An 18,421-nucleotide genomic window follows, 5' to 3' on the forward strand; every position below is an offset into this window, starting at 1 on the left:
GATCTCTGAGGTAAACCAGGGAGGATACCGACGCCTTCGATCCTTCCTCAAAGGTACAGTGTTCTGAAACATAACGTTAAGAGAGTTATATAAATGGTCACAGGCTTCGTTGACACCCAAACACTTAAACAATTGTTCCCAATTTGCATGCAATATTGAATCGTATAACAAAGGAAAATTGGCCCTTCGAAAATTGAACGTCTTGGGTGCATTTCTGCATAGTTCAAATGATGGTGATTTTTCGATTTTTAAGTTATTAACATAGACGAGTAGCGGGGGGTGATATTGATCAACCCTCGAAATCGGCATGTCTGATTCTATGACCGTACAGTCAACATTCGAAATTACCAAATCCAGGGTTCGGTCAATAATATTTTTGACATTGTTTAATTGCTTTAGATCTAAAATATTTAGAAAATAATTAATAAGTGCACATTTATTATCAAGTTCACTAATACCAAAGAGAGGTACGTTGAAATCACCCAAGACAATCAACTTCTGGTTTAAAACTGCATCATGCAGGCATAGTGCCTCAATAAAATTTTCCAGATAATCATAGGATAAAGACGGCATAAGATAAATTATAATTACACCAATACGAAAATGAGAGTTAATATTTAGTCTACACCCTACAATATCTATTAATGCAAAATGTTGATTTATATGGGAAAAGTCAATAGGCACAGCCCTGAGTTCCCCTTTGATGGCCAAGAGTACACCCCCGCCCCTTGCGACACTATGAGACTCGAAGTTACGGTCGGCGCGATAGACGTCATAATAAGTTGGAAACAGTTCAGAACTTGAGATGTCGTCTTTTAACCACGTTTCAGTTTAAGTTGCAGATTAAATGTTTTTATAATTTTACTTTTGGATAATAATTTTAACTTGTGTTAGATATTTAGAATATTTATTTTAAATTTTGTTATTTTGTTTATATAAGTATATTGCCTCTATGAATTCTAGATAAGAAAAATTCATGTACCCTATGGGAACTAGATCCTCCTTTGTATGACGTTGCTTTGTCGTCCTGTATACGATTTTGTTGGCAAATAAAGGATATTATTATTATAACTATAGGTTGAGCAGGGGACGAAAAACCATAGAATGTAGTTTTGGCGTGGTAACTCAAAAATTTCAAGTGCTGCTAACCCCCATAAGGTGTACAAAAATCTCTAATATTATAAATATAATAAAATGTGTTTGTGTTTTACATAATTTTATACGAATTAAAGACGGGACGTGGTATTCGACACCAACATCCAAACATCGACTGAATATCGCAGTTCAAAACTATAATTTGCTAGAAGAGATTATATTCGCATAAACCCTGCATCTTCTGGAGCTATTGTTCGTAATTATTTAGCAAATTATTTTATCAAGCCAAATGGTAGCATCCCATGGCAGTATAACTATTGTTTACAAGACTAATATAAAAAATGTTTATTACCTAAAAGGTTTGTTTTTTTTGCCACTCTTTCCCATGCTTTATCCGTAATATCTTTCCGCGAATATTCTGCGATTTTGTAGTTATAGAGACACTCATATTTTTCTATTTCTTGTACTAAATTTATCTCGTTCGACATTTTCAACTTCCAAACACAAACGTAAACAATCAAACATGTGTATAAACATGCGGTATAAACCATTTACCGCCTAAAAACTTGCAGCACAGATGCACAGAACACAAATATAGCATAGCACAGATGTAAATAGCTCTGCACGCGGAGCTATTATACGGAGCGTATATTATGCGGTGTACTATTATGCGGAGCGTAGTGCGGAGCTATTTACATCTGTGCTTGCAGATAAGCAGCATGTAGAAAGCATGTCGTGCCGAAATCTTGTTGCGTCGACTCGTGTGAAGTCATTTCATCAGAAACATTTGGTTATATAGAAGCGACATTTGCTCTGCATACCGAACGTCTACCGCACGGCTGTTGTACCGCTGCCATACCGACCCGTCTGAAAGCGGCCTTTAAGTGCTGTGCAGCTGCATAAACTAAAAAATATCGCCAAATACAAAAATAATAATCATTCATTTGAAATAATAAGTTTTAATAAGAAAATTTGTAAAAATTAATATATGGATTTTGCTACGTAGCAATACACGGGTTATGTCAAATTGAAATGAAGGGGGGGCACCCAGAGATGTGTGTGAAGCTAGCGTCTGATCGATATCAAGCAACCAAAGTCGAGAACGCAGCATAATGTCGGTTGCCAGCAACCAAATTATAGTCCGGGCTCCCTGTTATGTAATCAAAATAATGCCCGTTCTAAAATTCCCCAGGGATTTTGATAATTTTTTGTCGAGAGTTTTACCTAAATCGACTTACGGTGGTCTCAAACCTGTATAAACTAAGGTGTCGTTGTGAAATTTAATTAAAAAGTCAAATGTTAAAGAAATGAAAAAGACGAAGTTATAGCTGTTTATATTTTTTAACATCTAACAATTCAATAATTTTTTACGAAAAAACTTTCGTTTGTAGAGAAAATTTGTAGAGCAGTTTGCAACCATCTGAAATCGGTTTAAATATTTATTATCCATTACATCAAAAAGTTTCATTCGAATCCTTTGGGAATTTTGGGAGTTAGAACCTTTTTCATTTCGTTAACATTTGTCTTTTTAATTAATTTTCATAACGAAACCTTGGTTTGTAGGTTTAAGACCACCGTAAGTCGATTTAGGTCTTCAATATTTATATCTGGACCAAAAATTATTAAAATCCCTTGGGAATTTCAGGCGATACGGGCATTATTTAACATTTAACATAACAAGGAGCGCGGACTATAAATGGGTCGCTGGCAACCGACATATGCTGCGTTCTCGATTTGATCGCTGGATATCGATCGGACGCTAGCTTCACACACATCACCCAGAATTGTTTTGTTTACATTCCAATTTTGACAGTGACGTAAACTTTATAATTTATTAAATTTTCCTTTTTTATAATTTCAAATTAGCCAATAAACACTTAATAAAAATGTTAACTAAATTATTTAAAATCATAATTTCTCTTACTAGTTTCGTTATTGCTGCCTATTCAATTTTGGAGCTAACCTATTTTCTGTCGGTGCCTAAAACGCTGATTAAAAAATCGGGTAAGCCAGCACTAACTCTACACCCCAGATAAATATTTAAAACACTAAATTCCAGACTCATGGGTGGATACATCACAGAATATGTTGGTTAATATGGTCCTGCTAAGCATATTTATCCTACAACATTCAGCAATGGCTTCACAAAAGTACAAAAACTTTGTGAAGAGTCGAGTGGTGGATGATATAAGTAGAAGCTTCTATGTTACTGCTACAGCAGCTACCCTTTTGGTAAGTAACCATGGAAAAACATTATTTTTTTAAATGCTTTTTTATATTTAGCTTATAATAAAAAATTGGCAACCAACATTAAATCTGATCATTTGGAACTTTGACCTCAGTTATAAGCCATTATGGTTGCTCTATATCTCCATACACACTGGCACCTGGATGATCATTTATGTTGCAAATATATGCACAGATATTCCAGAACTTGTTGGTTTAAAACAGGTAATAACTAATTTATTATGGTTTTTATTCTATTCATTCATATGTGGGGTTCAAGGTTTACTATAGTTTAATAAATCAACCAGACCCAATGAAAAGAAAATCATTGCAGTTGCAAAGACTGACTTCCCACATGAGACATCCAAGTTTCTTAGGTTTTTTGTTGATTTTCTGGTTCTTCCCTGTTATGACGTAAGTAGCATGGTCTTAAGAATTTGTATTGTTTTATTTAAATATTTTGTAGACTGGACCGGATGCTTCTAGCCACCATTTTATCTTGCTATATGTATATAGCATGGAATACTGATGGTGAGGATTACACCTATCAAAAGTATATGTTTGATAGGAAGTATCTTGAGCTATTAAGGCTTGATAAGGCCCGCTAGTATAAATATGAATCTCCTAAAGTACAAATGACAAATTTCTAGTATTATTTTTGACTTAACAAGGACTGTTTATTTTGCCTGCAAATAGTAAATTATTTAATAATATTTTTGTTAGTTTCTTACTTATTATTGGTTGTTCAGTGCAATTATAACTTTATTGTGATAAGATTAATATAATTTTATGTGTAACTTTAATAATTGTAAAGAACAGATGATATTTTGAAAGAAATAATTTTGTTTTTGTTTATATAAATTTAATTTGGATCATTAAACTCAGCCAGTGACAGCTCCTCCATTAGGTAAGTGAGTATCACAAAAAATTATTTATATAAAAATGTTACTAAAACCAGTCGGAAGAATTTTAAAATGCCTGGATAGTATGAAATATTTCTTCCAATTCATGCAGCGAAAAAGCTTGTGCAGATATAGAAATAATATAGGAAATGCCTAGAAGAAAGGGAAGAGCTCTTCAGATGCCTGGGAGACACGAAAAATGCTTTTAAATTCCTGGACAACAAAAAGGAAATGTGAAATGCCCAGAATAGCTTTGAATGCCAGGAAGACATAAAAAAATCAGCCAAAGAGTCTGGAAGGTTTTAAAAATTACTTAAAATTTCCAAAAAAAAAAAAACAGAGAGGCATAGAAAATAAGCTCAAAGGACAGCAATACCTGATTATAAATTTCTGGTAGACATAAAAAAATTATATTAATTATTGTAACATGAAAAATTAATTGAAATCCCTGGACTTTATAAAAATAGAGGTCCAATGCCTGAAATGAAATTAAAAATTGCCTGGGCAACATAAGAAATTAGTCTAAGCCTGGAAAATATGAAAATGCTTTTAAATTCCTTGAAGAAAGGAATATATAAAATTTCTGAAAGAAAACTCTAAATTGCTTTGAATGCTTGAGAGATATTAAAAAAATCATTCAAAAAGTCTGCAAGATCTGAAACATTACCTTAAATTGCCAAAAGATGGATAGGGAGACACAAAAAAGTAACCTCAAAATATTGGAACAACTGAAAAATTATTTCAAATTTCTGATAGACTTAAGAAAATATATAAAATCTATAAAATGAAACTAAACATTCTAATCCTCTAGACTGGTGGGTCCTGTAAACTTCCACTACCAATCCAATAGACTTGTAACTTGTGTCTTATCATAGTATTAATTAGGGATACAATGAACCAATGGCTGTTATATACGCAAAGAAGTTCTTATAAGGTTGGCAGTTCATCTCTACATGTCTTTTAGTCAGTTTAGGGTTAAATATAAGTGAATTGATTCGAGAAGTGCAAATTGCTTCCAATGCCCTGGAAATATTTAAAATGAGTTCAAAAGTCTGGAAAAAATTAAAATTGTTTTAAATTATAAAAATTGATTTCAAATACTTGGAGTGAAACTTCAAATTGTTTTGAATGTCTGAAGTATATACAGTGCATGCGTAAAGTAGAGGATAAATTCAATAAAAATTAAATAGACGGTTTCTAAAAAAATGCCTGAACCCATCTATTTTAATATTTGGTTTATGGTTTTTCTACGTGAAAATTAAATATACAGGGTGACTCAAAAAAAGAGTTTTTTAATGGGAACCACCATTTTTGAATGCAGAATCAGAAAGAACGTTTTTTTACAAAGGATATGGTGCAAATCAATAGTGGTTACATAAGCAATTTTGAACGAAAAATGGTGATAAAATGTTAAATTAAAGAAATACCTATCTAGATTAAATGTTCGAATTGAGCACCGTTAACAACCTGACAATAACCAAGGCGATTTAAAAATTCGTTTTGAACGTTGTCAATGACATCTGGAGTAATATTTCTAATTTCCTGGCGTATTTGTTCTTTTAAATCTTCTAAACTCGTTGGTTTAGTGACATAAACTTTACTTTTTAAGTATCCCCATAAAAAGTAATCGAGGGGAGTTAAATCTGGAGATCTGTGTGGCCATTTAATAAACCCTACCTATCCAACGATTTAGAAAAACTTCATCTAAATAATATGGAACGGTTAAAGCATAGTGTGGCGAGGCTCCATCTTGCTGAAAAAAAAGATCACGTGGGTGCACGTCGGGTTCTTCCAAATCCGGATACAAAATTATCATCAGAGCGGAGATAAGATCATTTTCCATTCCAAATACCTCTCACCACTATACCAGAAATTGACTTTGAGGGTGTTGTGTATGGTAGTCTGTAACCAATGAGGGTCGTCGCCCAATATCGACAATTCTGTCTGTTCAAATGGCCGTTTAGACTTTAGAATAAAGGTTGCTTCGTCAGAAAATATCTGTATTACAAAATTATTGTTATCATTACATAATTGCTGAATCTACTCACAAAATTCATTTCGGCGATCAAAACCAACTTCGGATAGCTCTTGAAGTAAGAATATTTTATAAGGGTGGAACTTTGCTTTTTTCAATACTTTATGCACAGTAGATCCCGTTAAATTAACATTAGAAGCCGTGCCTGTGATTATGGCTTTGGGATTATTTTGGACCGTTAAGCTTATCTTCAGTTATTGAACCCAGACCAGCTTCTTGAGTATCCCAAACATGCCCGAATTCACGAAACTTTGCTTCAACTCTGCTTCCCATGTTTTGGCTAATAGGCGACCGATCAGAATGAGTTGCATTAGACAACTGAACCACCTCCTTTTGAGTACGCGACATATCTCTGAAACCAATCATGCACAAGAACACTGACAACAACTAAAAAACAAAAATCCAACATTTAATTTAGATAGGTATTTCTTTAATTTTACATTTAATCATAATTTTTCGTGACAAAATTGCTTATGTACCATATCCTTTGTAAAAAAATGCGTTCTTTCTGATTCTGCATTAAAAAATGGTGATTTCCATTTAAGAAACATATTAATGACGTCATATCTTTTTTTGAGTCACCCTGTATATTTATTTTCCACGTAGAAAAACCCTAAACCAAATATTAAAATCGACGGGTTCGGGCATTTGTTTCAGAAACGGTCCATTTCATTTTTATTGAATATATTCGCTCCTTTACGGATAGGCTGCATATACATATATTTAAAAGCTAAAGTAAAATACTACAGAACATATAAGAACGTTAAATACATACATTAGCAAATATTAAAGACCCTAAGGTTGAAATACTCCAAATTAAAAAATACAAATAAGGCTTAATTGTATACATACCTATAATCCCGCACTCCAACCAAGGACTCCATTTCTTTATTTTTAAAATAAAACACTGAATGATCTCTTAATACTTTAATAAGGGAAATAAATTGAAGTTACCTATTTCTGTATACAAAAAGTAACATTTCAAATATATAACGAAAAACTTGTTTTTAGTAAAACTTTATACAAAGTGGCCTATAAATTATTAATAAATGTATTTCAATAATAATAGCTATATTTTTAACACGGCTTCATCTTATACTATTTCATATTTCTCGGGATATAGTACGGCTTCCACGGAGTGTTTCACTGGAGAATCGTCGTCCACCATGAGCACATCGATTATCTAAACAAATTGCATTATTTTAAACTAAAAACCCGTTAATTATTATCATAAAGGATTACCTTAATACTAGCATAGGAGGTCTTAGAAGTAAAAGACACTGTGAGAGGGAAGAAATCTCCGGGTATAGCTCTGGACGCGTTAAACTCTAATGATCCGCTCTTATTACTGGCATCTATGAACGGTAAACTCCAAACTAGTTGATTTTTTCTGGATTCATGTGTGTATGTGCCGTCACATTCGCCTACGGTAGGCGAACAACCAATACTATAAGAAACAAACTTTAATTACCTGGTAAAAAGGGTTTAACCAAATTATAATCTTCAGTAAAGGTCTTTAAAATATGCTTTTTATTACACAGAAAAAATTTATCATAAACTTATGCCAAAGTGGATGTTGTAGGCAGCATTTTGTAGCTTAGAGCATTTAAAACTAGCAATCCCTCCGAATTATGAAACTTACTATACCGGGTGGCGCATCGAAAACGAAACAGAGCCAATTACGGGCAGTCCATTAACTTTTTAAAAAAACGCTCAGACCCGTCGATTTTATTTTCGAGGGGGACACTTAATAATCACAAAATCACTTTCCCACCTACCACGTACAAAACTACACATAAAATAAATCATGAGGCTAATGATCCACAATGTCCGAGTTACCAGTACAATTTGGCACGTGCAAAATCTAAAGTAAATTATGGATAACTTTGATCCTAGAAATTTTGACATTGACAATATTAAAGAAAACACACCCGAATGTATGCTGGTGACTCCGAGTGATTTGTCTGGTCATATAAGTTGTGATAAAAAACTGTTAAATATAATGCATTTAAATATCTGTGGGATAAAGTCAAATTTAGACAATTTATTAGTATTTATTACTTCATATAATCTCGTTTCCTATTGTGATATAATAGTTCTCTCAGAATGTCATAATTTAGGCACCACAGATGCTGTCAATATTCCTGGATATAGTATATATTATAATGAGGCACATTACAATTCATTTGATGGAGTAGTAATTTACTACAAAAATCATCTAAATCCTGCATTTTTAAATAACAAACTTTCATAGTAGTGACAGTACTACTTGATTGCAAAGTAGTACTGTCACTACTATGAAAATTCGCATAGATCATCTAGATTATAATATATTCTCTACCTCCCGATCCCCGTCAACGAATGTACTTACATTTTTGGATGACCTTGATTTATTTTTTAAAAATTGTCAAAAATCTAACATAGATCTGTTTTTGGGCGACATAAATATAGATTTGTTGAAAAGTAGTGATCGAAAAGTTATAAAATACCTAGCCTTAATGAATTCAATTGGATTTGTTTCCATGTGTAACAAAACTACAAGAGAAATTAGTAATACTTGTATAGACCATATATTTATGAGAAATAAAATGAAAGCCAAGGTAAAAAAAAAGCCACAACATTTATTATTAACCACGACATTACTGACCACCTGCCTATGATACATATCTCATGTCACGACAAAGAAAATATAGTCATCACTGACATAAATACACTAACAAAAACTGATTACACACGACTAAGACATGAAGCTGAGTTAGTTGATTGGAATGCTATTTTAGCCATTAATGATCCAGAAGAAGCATGCAAATATTTAATAAACAACCTCACTGACATAATAAAAAAATCTAAAATAAAACTAAAATACAAAAGAGCAAAACCATGGATTTCAACTGGGTTAATTGTTTCTATTAAAAAAAGAGATAAAATGAAAAGAAATTTGAGATTAAATCCTACTGACGAAAATAAATTAGAATATACTAATTACTGAAATAAATTAAAAAGGTTAATTACGGTCACCAAAAATGAATACTATAAAAATCAAGTTTTTGAGCATGAACATGACATTAGAAAATTGTACAAATTAATTAATGAGACCACAAATCAAAATGACAAAAAACCACAGATATTACAAATTAGAAAGCAAAATATGATTCTGACTAAAAACAATGAAATTGCTGATTATGCTAATGATTATTTTGTTAATATTGGTGCTCAAATTTCTGGTACCCTTAATATCCCAGAAACGCCAACCCCTATAAAAGAATCAATTCCTAACTCTATGTATTGTATTTAAGACCTACAAATTCAACAGAAATAGTAAAACATATAAATTTCCTTAAAAATAATTGCTCCCCTGGTATCGATCAAATTACTTCTAAAACAATAAAACTTCTATATTTAAAACTTAAGGATCCAATTACACATATAATAAACCAAATTTTCAAAACAAGTATTGTACCATCTTACTTTAAGGCTTCTATCGTTACATCAATTTATAAATCAGGAGATAAACTCGATATAGGAAATTATAGGCCAATAAGCGTTATTTCAAATTTTGCTAAAATTTACGAGAAATGCCTTAAATCACGACTTGTTGATTTTTTGAATACCATTGATATCAGAAAATCAATTTGGATTTCTTGAAGGTAAGCGGACAACTGATGCAATGTATGAATTGGTAAAAAATGTTACTGGTAATTTAAAAGTAGGCAAAAAAACGATAGCTCTATTCCTGGACTTGCAAAAAGCATTTGATAGCGTATCCCATTCCCTCCTCATTAATGTCCTTGAAAGAAATGGTGCGCGGGGACCGGTTTTGAGCATCTTTGAGAATGATCTCACAAATTGTACTCAATTTGTCAAAATAAATAATATATTAAGCTCTCCCAAAAAAATTAAACATGGCGTGCGTCAAGGTACCGTTCTCGGACCAATTTTATTTATTCTTTACATAAACATGCTTTGTAATCTTAATGTGGGTGGGAAGGTTATAGCTTATGCTGATGACACGGTAATAATTTTTTCGGATAAAACTTGGGAAGGGGTGAGAGAAAAACTTAAGGTTGGTTTAAAAAAAATTAAAAATTTTCTGGATACATTCAAACTAAGTTTAAATATTTCTAAAACATATTATGTAGCCTTTTCACTTACAGCAGCAAATAGACCAAATTTTAGCAACATTAAAATAAATGATAACAATTTAATAAAAGAGCAAAACAAAATAAAATACTTAGGAATTATTTTAGATAACAATTTAAAATGGAACCAACATGTTATATATATTACTAAAAAAATCAGATGTCTAATTTACAAGTTTTATTTGCTTAGACAGTTCTTAAACAATAAAATTTAATTGTAGTGTATAAGGCACTTGTTGAACCGTTGCTTAGGTATGGTATGTTGGTGTGGGGTGGTATGTACAGTATAAATATGGAACAGTTAAGGGTATACAAAATTACATAATTAAAATCATTTTGAAAAAACCAAAACTCTACCCTACTTACAAGTTATACTCAAAAGAAATATCTAATATAAGAACATTATATGTAATAGAAATTTGTAATTATGTCCATTTAAATAATAAATTTAGTTGCAACATCATATCACATCATATCACAACTATCCTACAAGAGGTAAATCAAACCAACTACATAACTCTATCTTATGTAAAAATACTATGGAACAACATTTTGTAAATTATTTAGGGCCGAAACTTTACAATTTGTTACCTCACAATATAAGAACTATATAAATCATGGGTACATTTAAGAAGAAATGTAAAGAATACATCTTAAATTTTTTAGAAATTTTTCAATAATAATTAAAAACGATGTACCATAAATCAAAATTAAGTTTATCTTGTGTATTATAAATTTATTAAGCGCGTTAGAAGTAACTAGAGCGTTTAGAAAATGAGGCAATTGTTGTAATTTTTAGAGTATTTGTTGTATTTTTCAAGCAGATACAGGTACTGCGTACCTAGGTGCTAATATTTATATAGCCTTACTATTTTGTTAAAATTCGATGTAAATTACTTTATGTTTTTGTTTAAATATTAAAAGTAAAAAAAAATGTTCCTGCATCTGTGACGCATACAAAATTACTCCATAATGCCTGGAATATGGAGAAAAAATCTTTTATGCAAATTTGTAGGAGAGACCAGGTAGGTTTTCGGGTCAAGTACGGAACAAATGACCATTTGCAGGTTATTAAAACCTTAACAGAAAAGTTCGTACAATACTTGACAAAAATTACTCCATAATGCCATGAATATAGAAAAAAGTTTCTGCAGACTGGAAACCAATATAAAATTTTTTAAATGGCTGAAATAAATTTAAAAAATGAATGATGGAATCCAGGTAATCAACTAACTGGAAGAATAAGTTTGGAAAACAAGGAAAGTATCTGAAAATACTTGGAAGATAATCAAAAATGAATAATGGAAAATAGGAAAATGTTTTCAATCCGCTGGAAGACAAAAAAATTAGTCCATAATGACTGGAATACGTAAAAAAGCTTCTGCATACTGTTTGGTAACCAATTTATTTCAATTAACTGGAACATATAAAAAGTCAATCCATAAGTTTTGAAAACATGAAAAAAATTTAGTGTCTGGAATGTATAAAAAAACGACTCCCTAAGCCTGGAAAATATCGACAATTATTTCAAATTCCTGGGGGACTAAAAAAAATGCCCGGAATAAAATGAAAATTATGAAAGATGATTTTTAATGCCTGGAATAGCTCATTTCATAATGGTAGGTAATAGTGTGTTTTATCCCAATTTTATTCAATGAAATTTAAAATGGACAGTATTTAATTCTAGGAGAAGTCAGTTCCGGATATAATTATATTCTGATTGATCACCTTTGCCTCCTCCGCACATTTAATAAGTGTAAAGAAATAAAGGCAAAATATGAAACAAAAGGAAGAAACTTTTGCAGGAGAGGGTTTGTCAGGACAAAAGATATAACCTCTAAATCTTTAAAAGTGTTATTGTTGTTTAAAAATAAACTAATAATTTTTTTAAGGCTTAAGCTTGTCCTCTTCCTTTTCTTTTTTATTCTTGTGTACAAAAATAAAAATCTCGTAAGTTAATAAAATGTCAAACTTGTCATTTTGGTACTTCAAAATAGGTCCTAGGTGTTTACACCGAAAAAAAAAATTAATATTTTGGGAAGCATCATATAATTCGCGTACCAAATTTTGGTGCGGTGCAATTTACACCGAAAAAATAGTCCTCGTGACGTCATTTGATCCAAGTATTAAACATTTGGTAGACGCGTTGTAAACGTAGCTTCTGTTTAATGTGCTACACTGCCAAAATTGCCATTCGGCCAGTTCACATTCTCATTTTCTTTACCCACATAGGAGCGCAGAATAGGTTCATGCGCGTGTATTTTATTATTTTAATTATGTGTACATTATACTTATAGGGATTTTTTAGGTTGTGTAAAAAGTGATAATCAAATATGAATAACTAAGGAATCAAGTAGGTCAGAGATATTGGTTAATATAAAATTCTTAAATTAATTTAAGTCTCGTAAAACAAACATCAATGCAAACAGCATAGTAACCATAAAAAGAAAAAATAACAAATATTACAATTTCTTGCCATAATAAACCTGTTTGTTATTGTTTAGGACCTCATTAAATTCATAAATAAAATAAATAAATAATTCTTCAATTAACTGGGAGATGTAAAAAGTTCATAAGTTTGGAAAACATTACAAATGAGCCTGGAAAACTAAGAAAATTACTTTATAAGCCTTTAAGAATATATCATTCATTTTCTTCCAAAGGCCAAACAAATGTCAGGTTTGTTAAGGTCTGATGATGCTCTACAGAGAGCGCGAAAGACGGATAGCAGTACTTTGACTTTGTGTTTTTGTTTTTTTTTTCAAAAATTCATAAGCCTGAGAAAAAAAAGATGTTTTCAATTCGATGGAAGGTAAAAAGTTAATTCATAGCTTAGAAAACAAGTCATTATTTGATCATAGTCCATAAGTCTGGAAAACAAAAAAAAAAAAGTAATGCCGGAAATGTACAAAAAATTGCTCCATAAGCCTGAAAAATATAACCAATTAGTTCAAATTCCTGAGAAACAAAAAATAGCCCTTAATTCCTGGAAAATGATTTAATATGCCCGAAAATGAAAATATGATATCGAACACCAGGATTATTGGCACCCAAAATTGTTCTGGGAATGTATGCAATTAAGTTACTGAAGCGAAAAAAAGGGTTGGTAAAAAAATTCAAATCGAAGAATTATTCTTAATCTCTCTGCAATCCCTTACATCTCTATATATTATTAAGAAAACTTGTGCAGTGCTGACATCGGATAGCAGAGCAACGATTAATATTACTCAGCTACAAGAGCTCGATTTAACATGCTTTTAATGATCCAGATAAATCCATAAAAGAAACTGATATAAAGAGAAGTTCAAGAGAGCAGCTTGGAAATATTCCTATAAGGAGTAAAAACCTTACGAATATTTAAGATATTTAACAAGCCAAGATTAACTGAAGATATCATTACAATATTAGTTATTTACCCCTAAAGCTGCTCAATATTCCTCTTGCCATGCTCTTGATATTAGGAGAATGAGAATACTTTGTTGATTCTCTTGTCCCCTCATTATTCACTTATAGAGCTGACATTTACTCTCATTTTATTTGAGGTTTCGAGATAAAAGACGCCTATATAGTATACAAAATTTTTGTTATAGATTTATATAGGGATTAAGTAAGTATAATCATATTTTCACCTGTATTTCACAGCATCGTTGACTATACAGAATTATAGTCAACGATGCTGTAAAAAGTATAAGCATCGTCTATAGATTACAACAAGTCAGACCACTCGAGCGGCCCTGAAATCGATTGCCCCACCCCCCGTTCCTCACCTCGCCATGCATCGGCTGGGTAGAACCCAGGTTTAGTTTTCGCAAGTACGTTAACTTGTGTGCATCCGCTTCGCGAGAGAGTTTTTGCTTGTAGCGTTTTAGACAATAATTTGGTTACATACTACTTGTATAAATATAATTACCCAATAATAAAGTAGTATGTATTTCATCCCTATGTTAAATATTTTGTTCTGTATTTTGTGTTTTACATTTTTATGTAAAACATTGTAATGCTTTTGCATTACAATCTTAAAAAATAGTTTATTATTTATTTTCTTCCCCTAATGTTACTGAAATAGTTTTTGCCGATTTTACAACCTATTATCCCAAAAAAACACACTCCACTTCTTTTTGTCGGCCACCAATTTCGGCGTTTAAGACCCGGTAAATTTTGATATTTTAACATATTTTATATATATTTACTATATCCACAAATAAATACAATTATAAGTATATAATTTACAAAACTACTTATTTAGCGCTTATTATGATAATTGTTTGTTATTCTTTTGCGCTTTTGTATTTTTAAAACGACCTATTTCAAAAATTAAAATAACCCATACCGTATTAAAATTATTTTATATTTTTTAGTGCGTTTAAATGTGTTTTTTAATTGTTTATTTATTTTAACTTTAGATTTATTTTTTGAATATTCATCTCTAAAATTTCAACAAATATTAAGTAAAAACTTGTATTTTTTGACTCCTAAAAATGTAGCAAATTTAAACAATTCAACAAGTAAGGTTTTTTTCAAATTCACTTTTTATATATTATATTTGACTTAAAAGGCAGCCATTTTGAATCCGCCATATTAAACGCTTCCAATTTATTTAAAAGTTCAAATTCAACTGATCAAAACTTCTAGATACACCAATTTTAGAAAAGGGAAACTCAAAAACATTTTAAAAACTGTCCTTGTTATCGAAAGCCAAGCACCTACAAAATTTGCTACATTGCTACATAAAGGCAAAGAAGTGAAGCTAATATAAAAAATGTGTAAAAACGTTAATAATTAAGAAACAATGTCATATAAACACATTCTATTCCAGTCCTATAAAAAAAGTTCTTATTTTATGACTTAAAATACTTCTTATGAATACTCCTCGTATAAAAATAATCAGCGCGCCTCAGAATTTGCTTTTATCGATATTTACGATAAACCCTGGTAAACGCTGGTACGCAGCAAACAGCGGGATTCAAGGTCAATTTTGGTAACAAGGTCAAATTTAACACGGGCGGTATAGGAAGTGGTCTGACTTGTTGTAATCTATAGACGGTGGTATAAGGACTTGGAAACTGATCTAAATCAGCGCCTACAGGATCTTACAAGAACTAGCAAGAACATGATATCAACGATCCGTACACTGGAACTGGAAAATGCGGCGCAGCGTAAGGAAGTTGAGAGTCTAAAATATGAGGCTACTCGAGTTCAATCCTGTCCTACATCCGCAGAAAATGTATCCAAACCCAGCAATATCTTTACCAATACCAAAGCAGAACGACGCTATCCCAGGAAGAACAAAATTTTGGTCATTGGATCGGATGTTAGAGGATATCTGTCACTCTTTAAAAAATCAATTGGTAGCAAGTATGATCTAAACTGCCAAAAGACATCTAATTTGCTGACTGAAGACCTGCTTCAAGAGACTCTCCAATTCTCCGAACGGTTTACTAAATCGAACTTCGTTTTTGTGTTTCTTGGTTCACTTGAATCAGTGTTCGGAAAACGATGCAGCATTGGGGATATTCGTAAAAGACTTAGAAACATGGATAATACAAACGTAGATTTAATAGGACCTCTGTTTAAAAATAGGCCCATACTTAATTCATTTATAACGTCACAACATCGCGAAATCTCAAAATGCATTGAATCCTTAAATGGAACTACGCTTGTACCCATTGTTGGCGATTACATAAATAAGGAGCGCATGGTACATTATCTCATTGATTTCTGTCAATTAAATAATATTAAATTGAATTTTCACCAAGACTGTCAACATCTCAGTCCAATGTAACATTTGGGAATAGTAAACTCTCTACTGTTGACATACAAGCTAGCAACAATCATGTAAATGTAAAACACATTCAATCTAATGTTTTACCTAGCCACCTAACTCTAATGTTAAATATTCAATCTCTGCGATATAAAACTAGTGAACTTTCACTTTTTTTGCATGACCTAAACTATCCTAGTATTTTATTACTTACTGAGCACTGGCCTAAACCGGGTGAGCTTATTGATCTACCAAATTATGTTTTGTCTAGTTTTTGTCGGATTTTGTCTTCTCATGGTGGATGTATGATATTATTATGTAAAAACTTTTTAGAACACAACTCTTTTCAACAGGTAGATAAATTTAAACATCTCCTAAAGAAAATGACTTTTGAATTTACTGTAATTTATTCCAAATCCGTAAACTTATAATATGTAATTTGTATTTATAGATCTCCTCTAGGTGACTGCAGCGAATTCTTTTTAAAATTAGAGGCACTTTTGTTTCCATCCATCGGCGGCTTACGTAGTTCTTACAGGAGACTTTAAAATCAACTTTAATGATAAAAATTCTGTCTTTACTCTGCGCCTCGATCATCTAATGGGGCCATTTAATATACATATGCATGTAAAAGACTCTACTCGTATAACACAGTCAACAAGCTCCACTATTGATTATATTTGTTCTAATTTTCCATATGACTCCGTGGAGTGTACAGTCGCAAATTCTGCTTTATCAGACCATGAGTTTACACTATGTAAAATAGCAAATATACAAAAGGAATGTAGTGTATCTACACAGCGATATGGTCGAATTTTTGGTATTAATAACTTTAATAAGTTTCGTCAACTTTCAGCTCTTGAGTCCTGGAATTCTATTTTCGATTTATCTTCCTTTCACACAAAACTTGTTAAGCTCTTTGATGCTTCCTTCCCAATGATTAAAATCAAACCGAAATCCAAACCTATAAAATCTTGGTTCACGAGGGGTTTGAAAGTATCTTCAAGAAATCTGAGATCTCTTCACACAATAAGAAAGTTCACTGACTCTCCAGTTTTTCATAACTATTTCAATTCTTACCGAGCCTTGTATCGTCGTCTGATAAGAATCTCTAAGCAACCTTACTACGTCAACCGTTTAAGTGGTTCATCTAACAAATATAAGGAGAGTTGGAAAATTATTAATGATATTCGTCACAATTATGGTAAGCAGTCAAGACAATGCCCTGAAGTCTCTTCCAATGATTTTAACAATGTTTTTTCTAATATTGCTCTATAACTTCAGCAAAATTTGAATCCTTCAGTGGATCCTCTTTCCTTTATGCCAGCCATTCATGTTCCAAATTCCTTCTTCTTTATACCTACAAACCTAAACGAACTCAAGGATATTCCGTATACTGAAAAAAATAACAATTCAACTGGAGAAGACAACTTTTCAGCTAAGATTTTTCTCAACCTTCCAGAAACGGCGCTAAAGGCACTGGTTGACTCAATTAACCTTTCTTGGAGCAAGGGGATATTTCCATCTTGCCTAAAATCAGCTAAAGTTATCCCAATTCACAAGGGTGGAGCTCTTGATAATCCTTCCAACTTTCGTCCCATCTCTCTTGTCTACGCTATCAAAGCTAATCGAAAAAGTGGTTAAAAATCGAATAATGTCCTTTTTCAATAAAGTCCAAAAACATTCTCACCAGACTTCAATTTGGCTTCCGTGAAAATACCAGTACCAATGATGCCATGTTTAATTTTTTTCAAGAGCTTTACTCCCAGATAAATGATGGTGGAGTTTCGGCGGCAGTTTTTTGTGATTCGTCGAAGGCTTTCGATTGTGGCTGCCATAGGATTCTGCTGCGGAAGCTTCATCATTATGGATTTCGGGGAATTTCATCTTCTTGGTTTGCTTCCTATCTGCAAGATCAGCAACAACGAGTGCTTGTAGGATCTAAGTACTCTGATTACCATCCTATCACCTTGGGAGTTCCTCAGGGTTCAGTTTTGGGACCTATACTTTTTCTCCTATACATAAATGATCTTACCAATCTTAATGTACGGGGGAAATTTACTCTATTTGCCGATGATACCACACTTCTCTGGCACAGCCCAGACACAGATACTCTGCGAACTACATTAGCAACTGATCTTCAGGCAGTAAATCTCTGGTTTAAATCAAACTTGCTGTCACTAAATCCTCATAAAACCAAATTATTGTGTTTTAAGTGTGCTCTAGACCACGTGACTTTTTCTAATTCAGTAGTTCAGCAGTT

General features: G+C 32.2%; 2 protein-coding genes across 2 annotated transcripts in view; one reads left to right on the forward strand and one right to left on the reverse strand.

Annotated features, from left to right (window-relative positions):
• Positions 1-2,884: 2,884 nt before the first annotated feature.
• Positions 2,885-4,161, forward strand: LOC126737107 (nurim homolog). Its single transcript, XM_050441836.1, has 5 exons — positions 2,885-3,099; positions 3,155-3,327; positions 3,379-3,546; positions 3,602-3,735; positions 3,788-4,161. The coding sequence occupies exons 1-5, from the start codon at positions 2,982-2,984 to the stop codon at positions 3,927-3,929; spliced, it is 735 nt and encodes a 244-aa protein (XP_050297793.1). The 5' UTR covers positions 2,885-2,981; the 3' UTR covers positions 3,930-4,161.
• Positions 4,162-7,170: 3,009 nt separating this feature from the next.
• LOC126736183 (coatomer subunit delta) overlaps positions 7,171-18,421 on the reverse strand; it is a 30,395-nt gene continuing 19,144 nt past the window's right edge. Inside the window, exons 9-10 of the mRNA XM_050440425.1 lie at positions 7,501-7,705; positions 7,171-7,441 (exon numbers count right to left, since the gene is read on the reverse strand). Of these exons, the coding sequence (XP_050296382.1) occupies positions 7,352-7,441; positions 7,501-7,705 (295 nt within the window). The 3' untranslated portion in view covers positions 7,171-7,351. The remainder of the gene's footprint in view (positions 7,442-7,500; positions 7,706-18,421) is intronic.

This window comes from Anthonomus grandis, chromosome 1 (genome assembly GCF_022605725.1).
Source record: "Anthonomus grandis grandis chromosome 1, icAntGran1.3, whole genome shotgun sequence".
Classification (NCBI taxonomy): domain Eukaryota; kingdom Metazoa; phylum Arthropoda; class Insecta; order Coleoptera; family Curculionidae; genus Anthonomus; species Anthonomus grandis.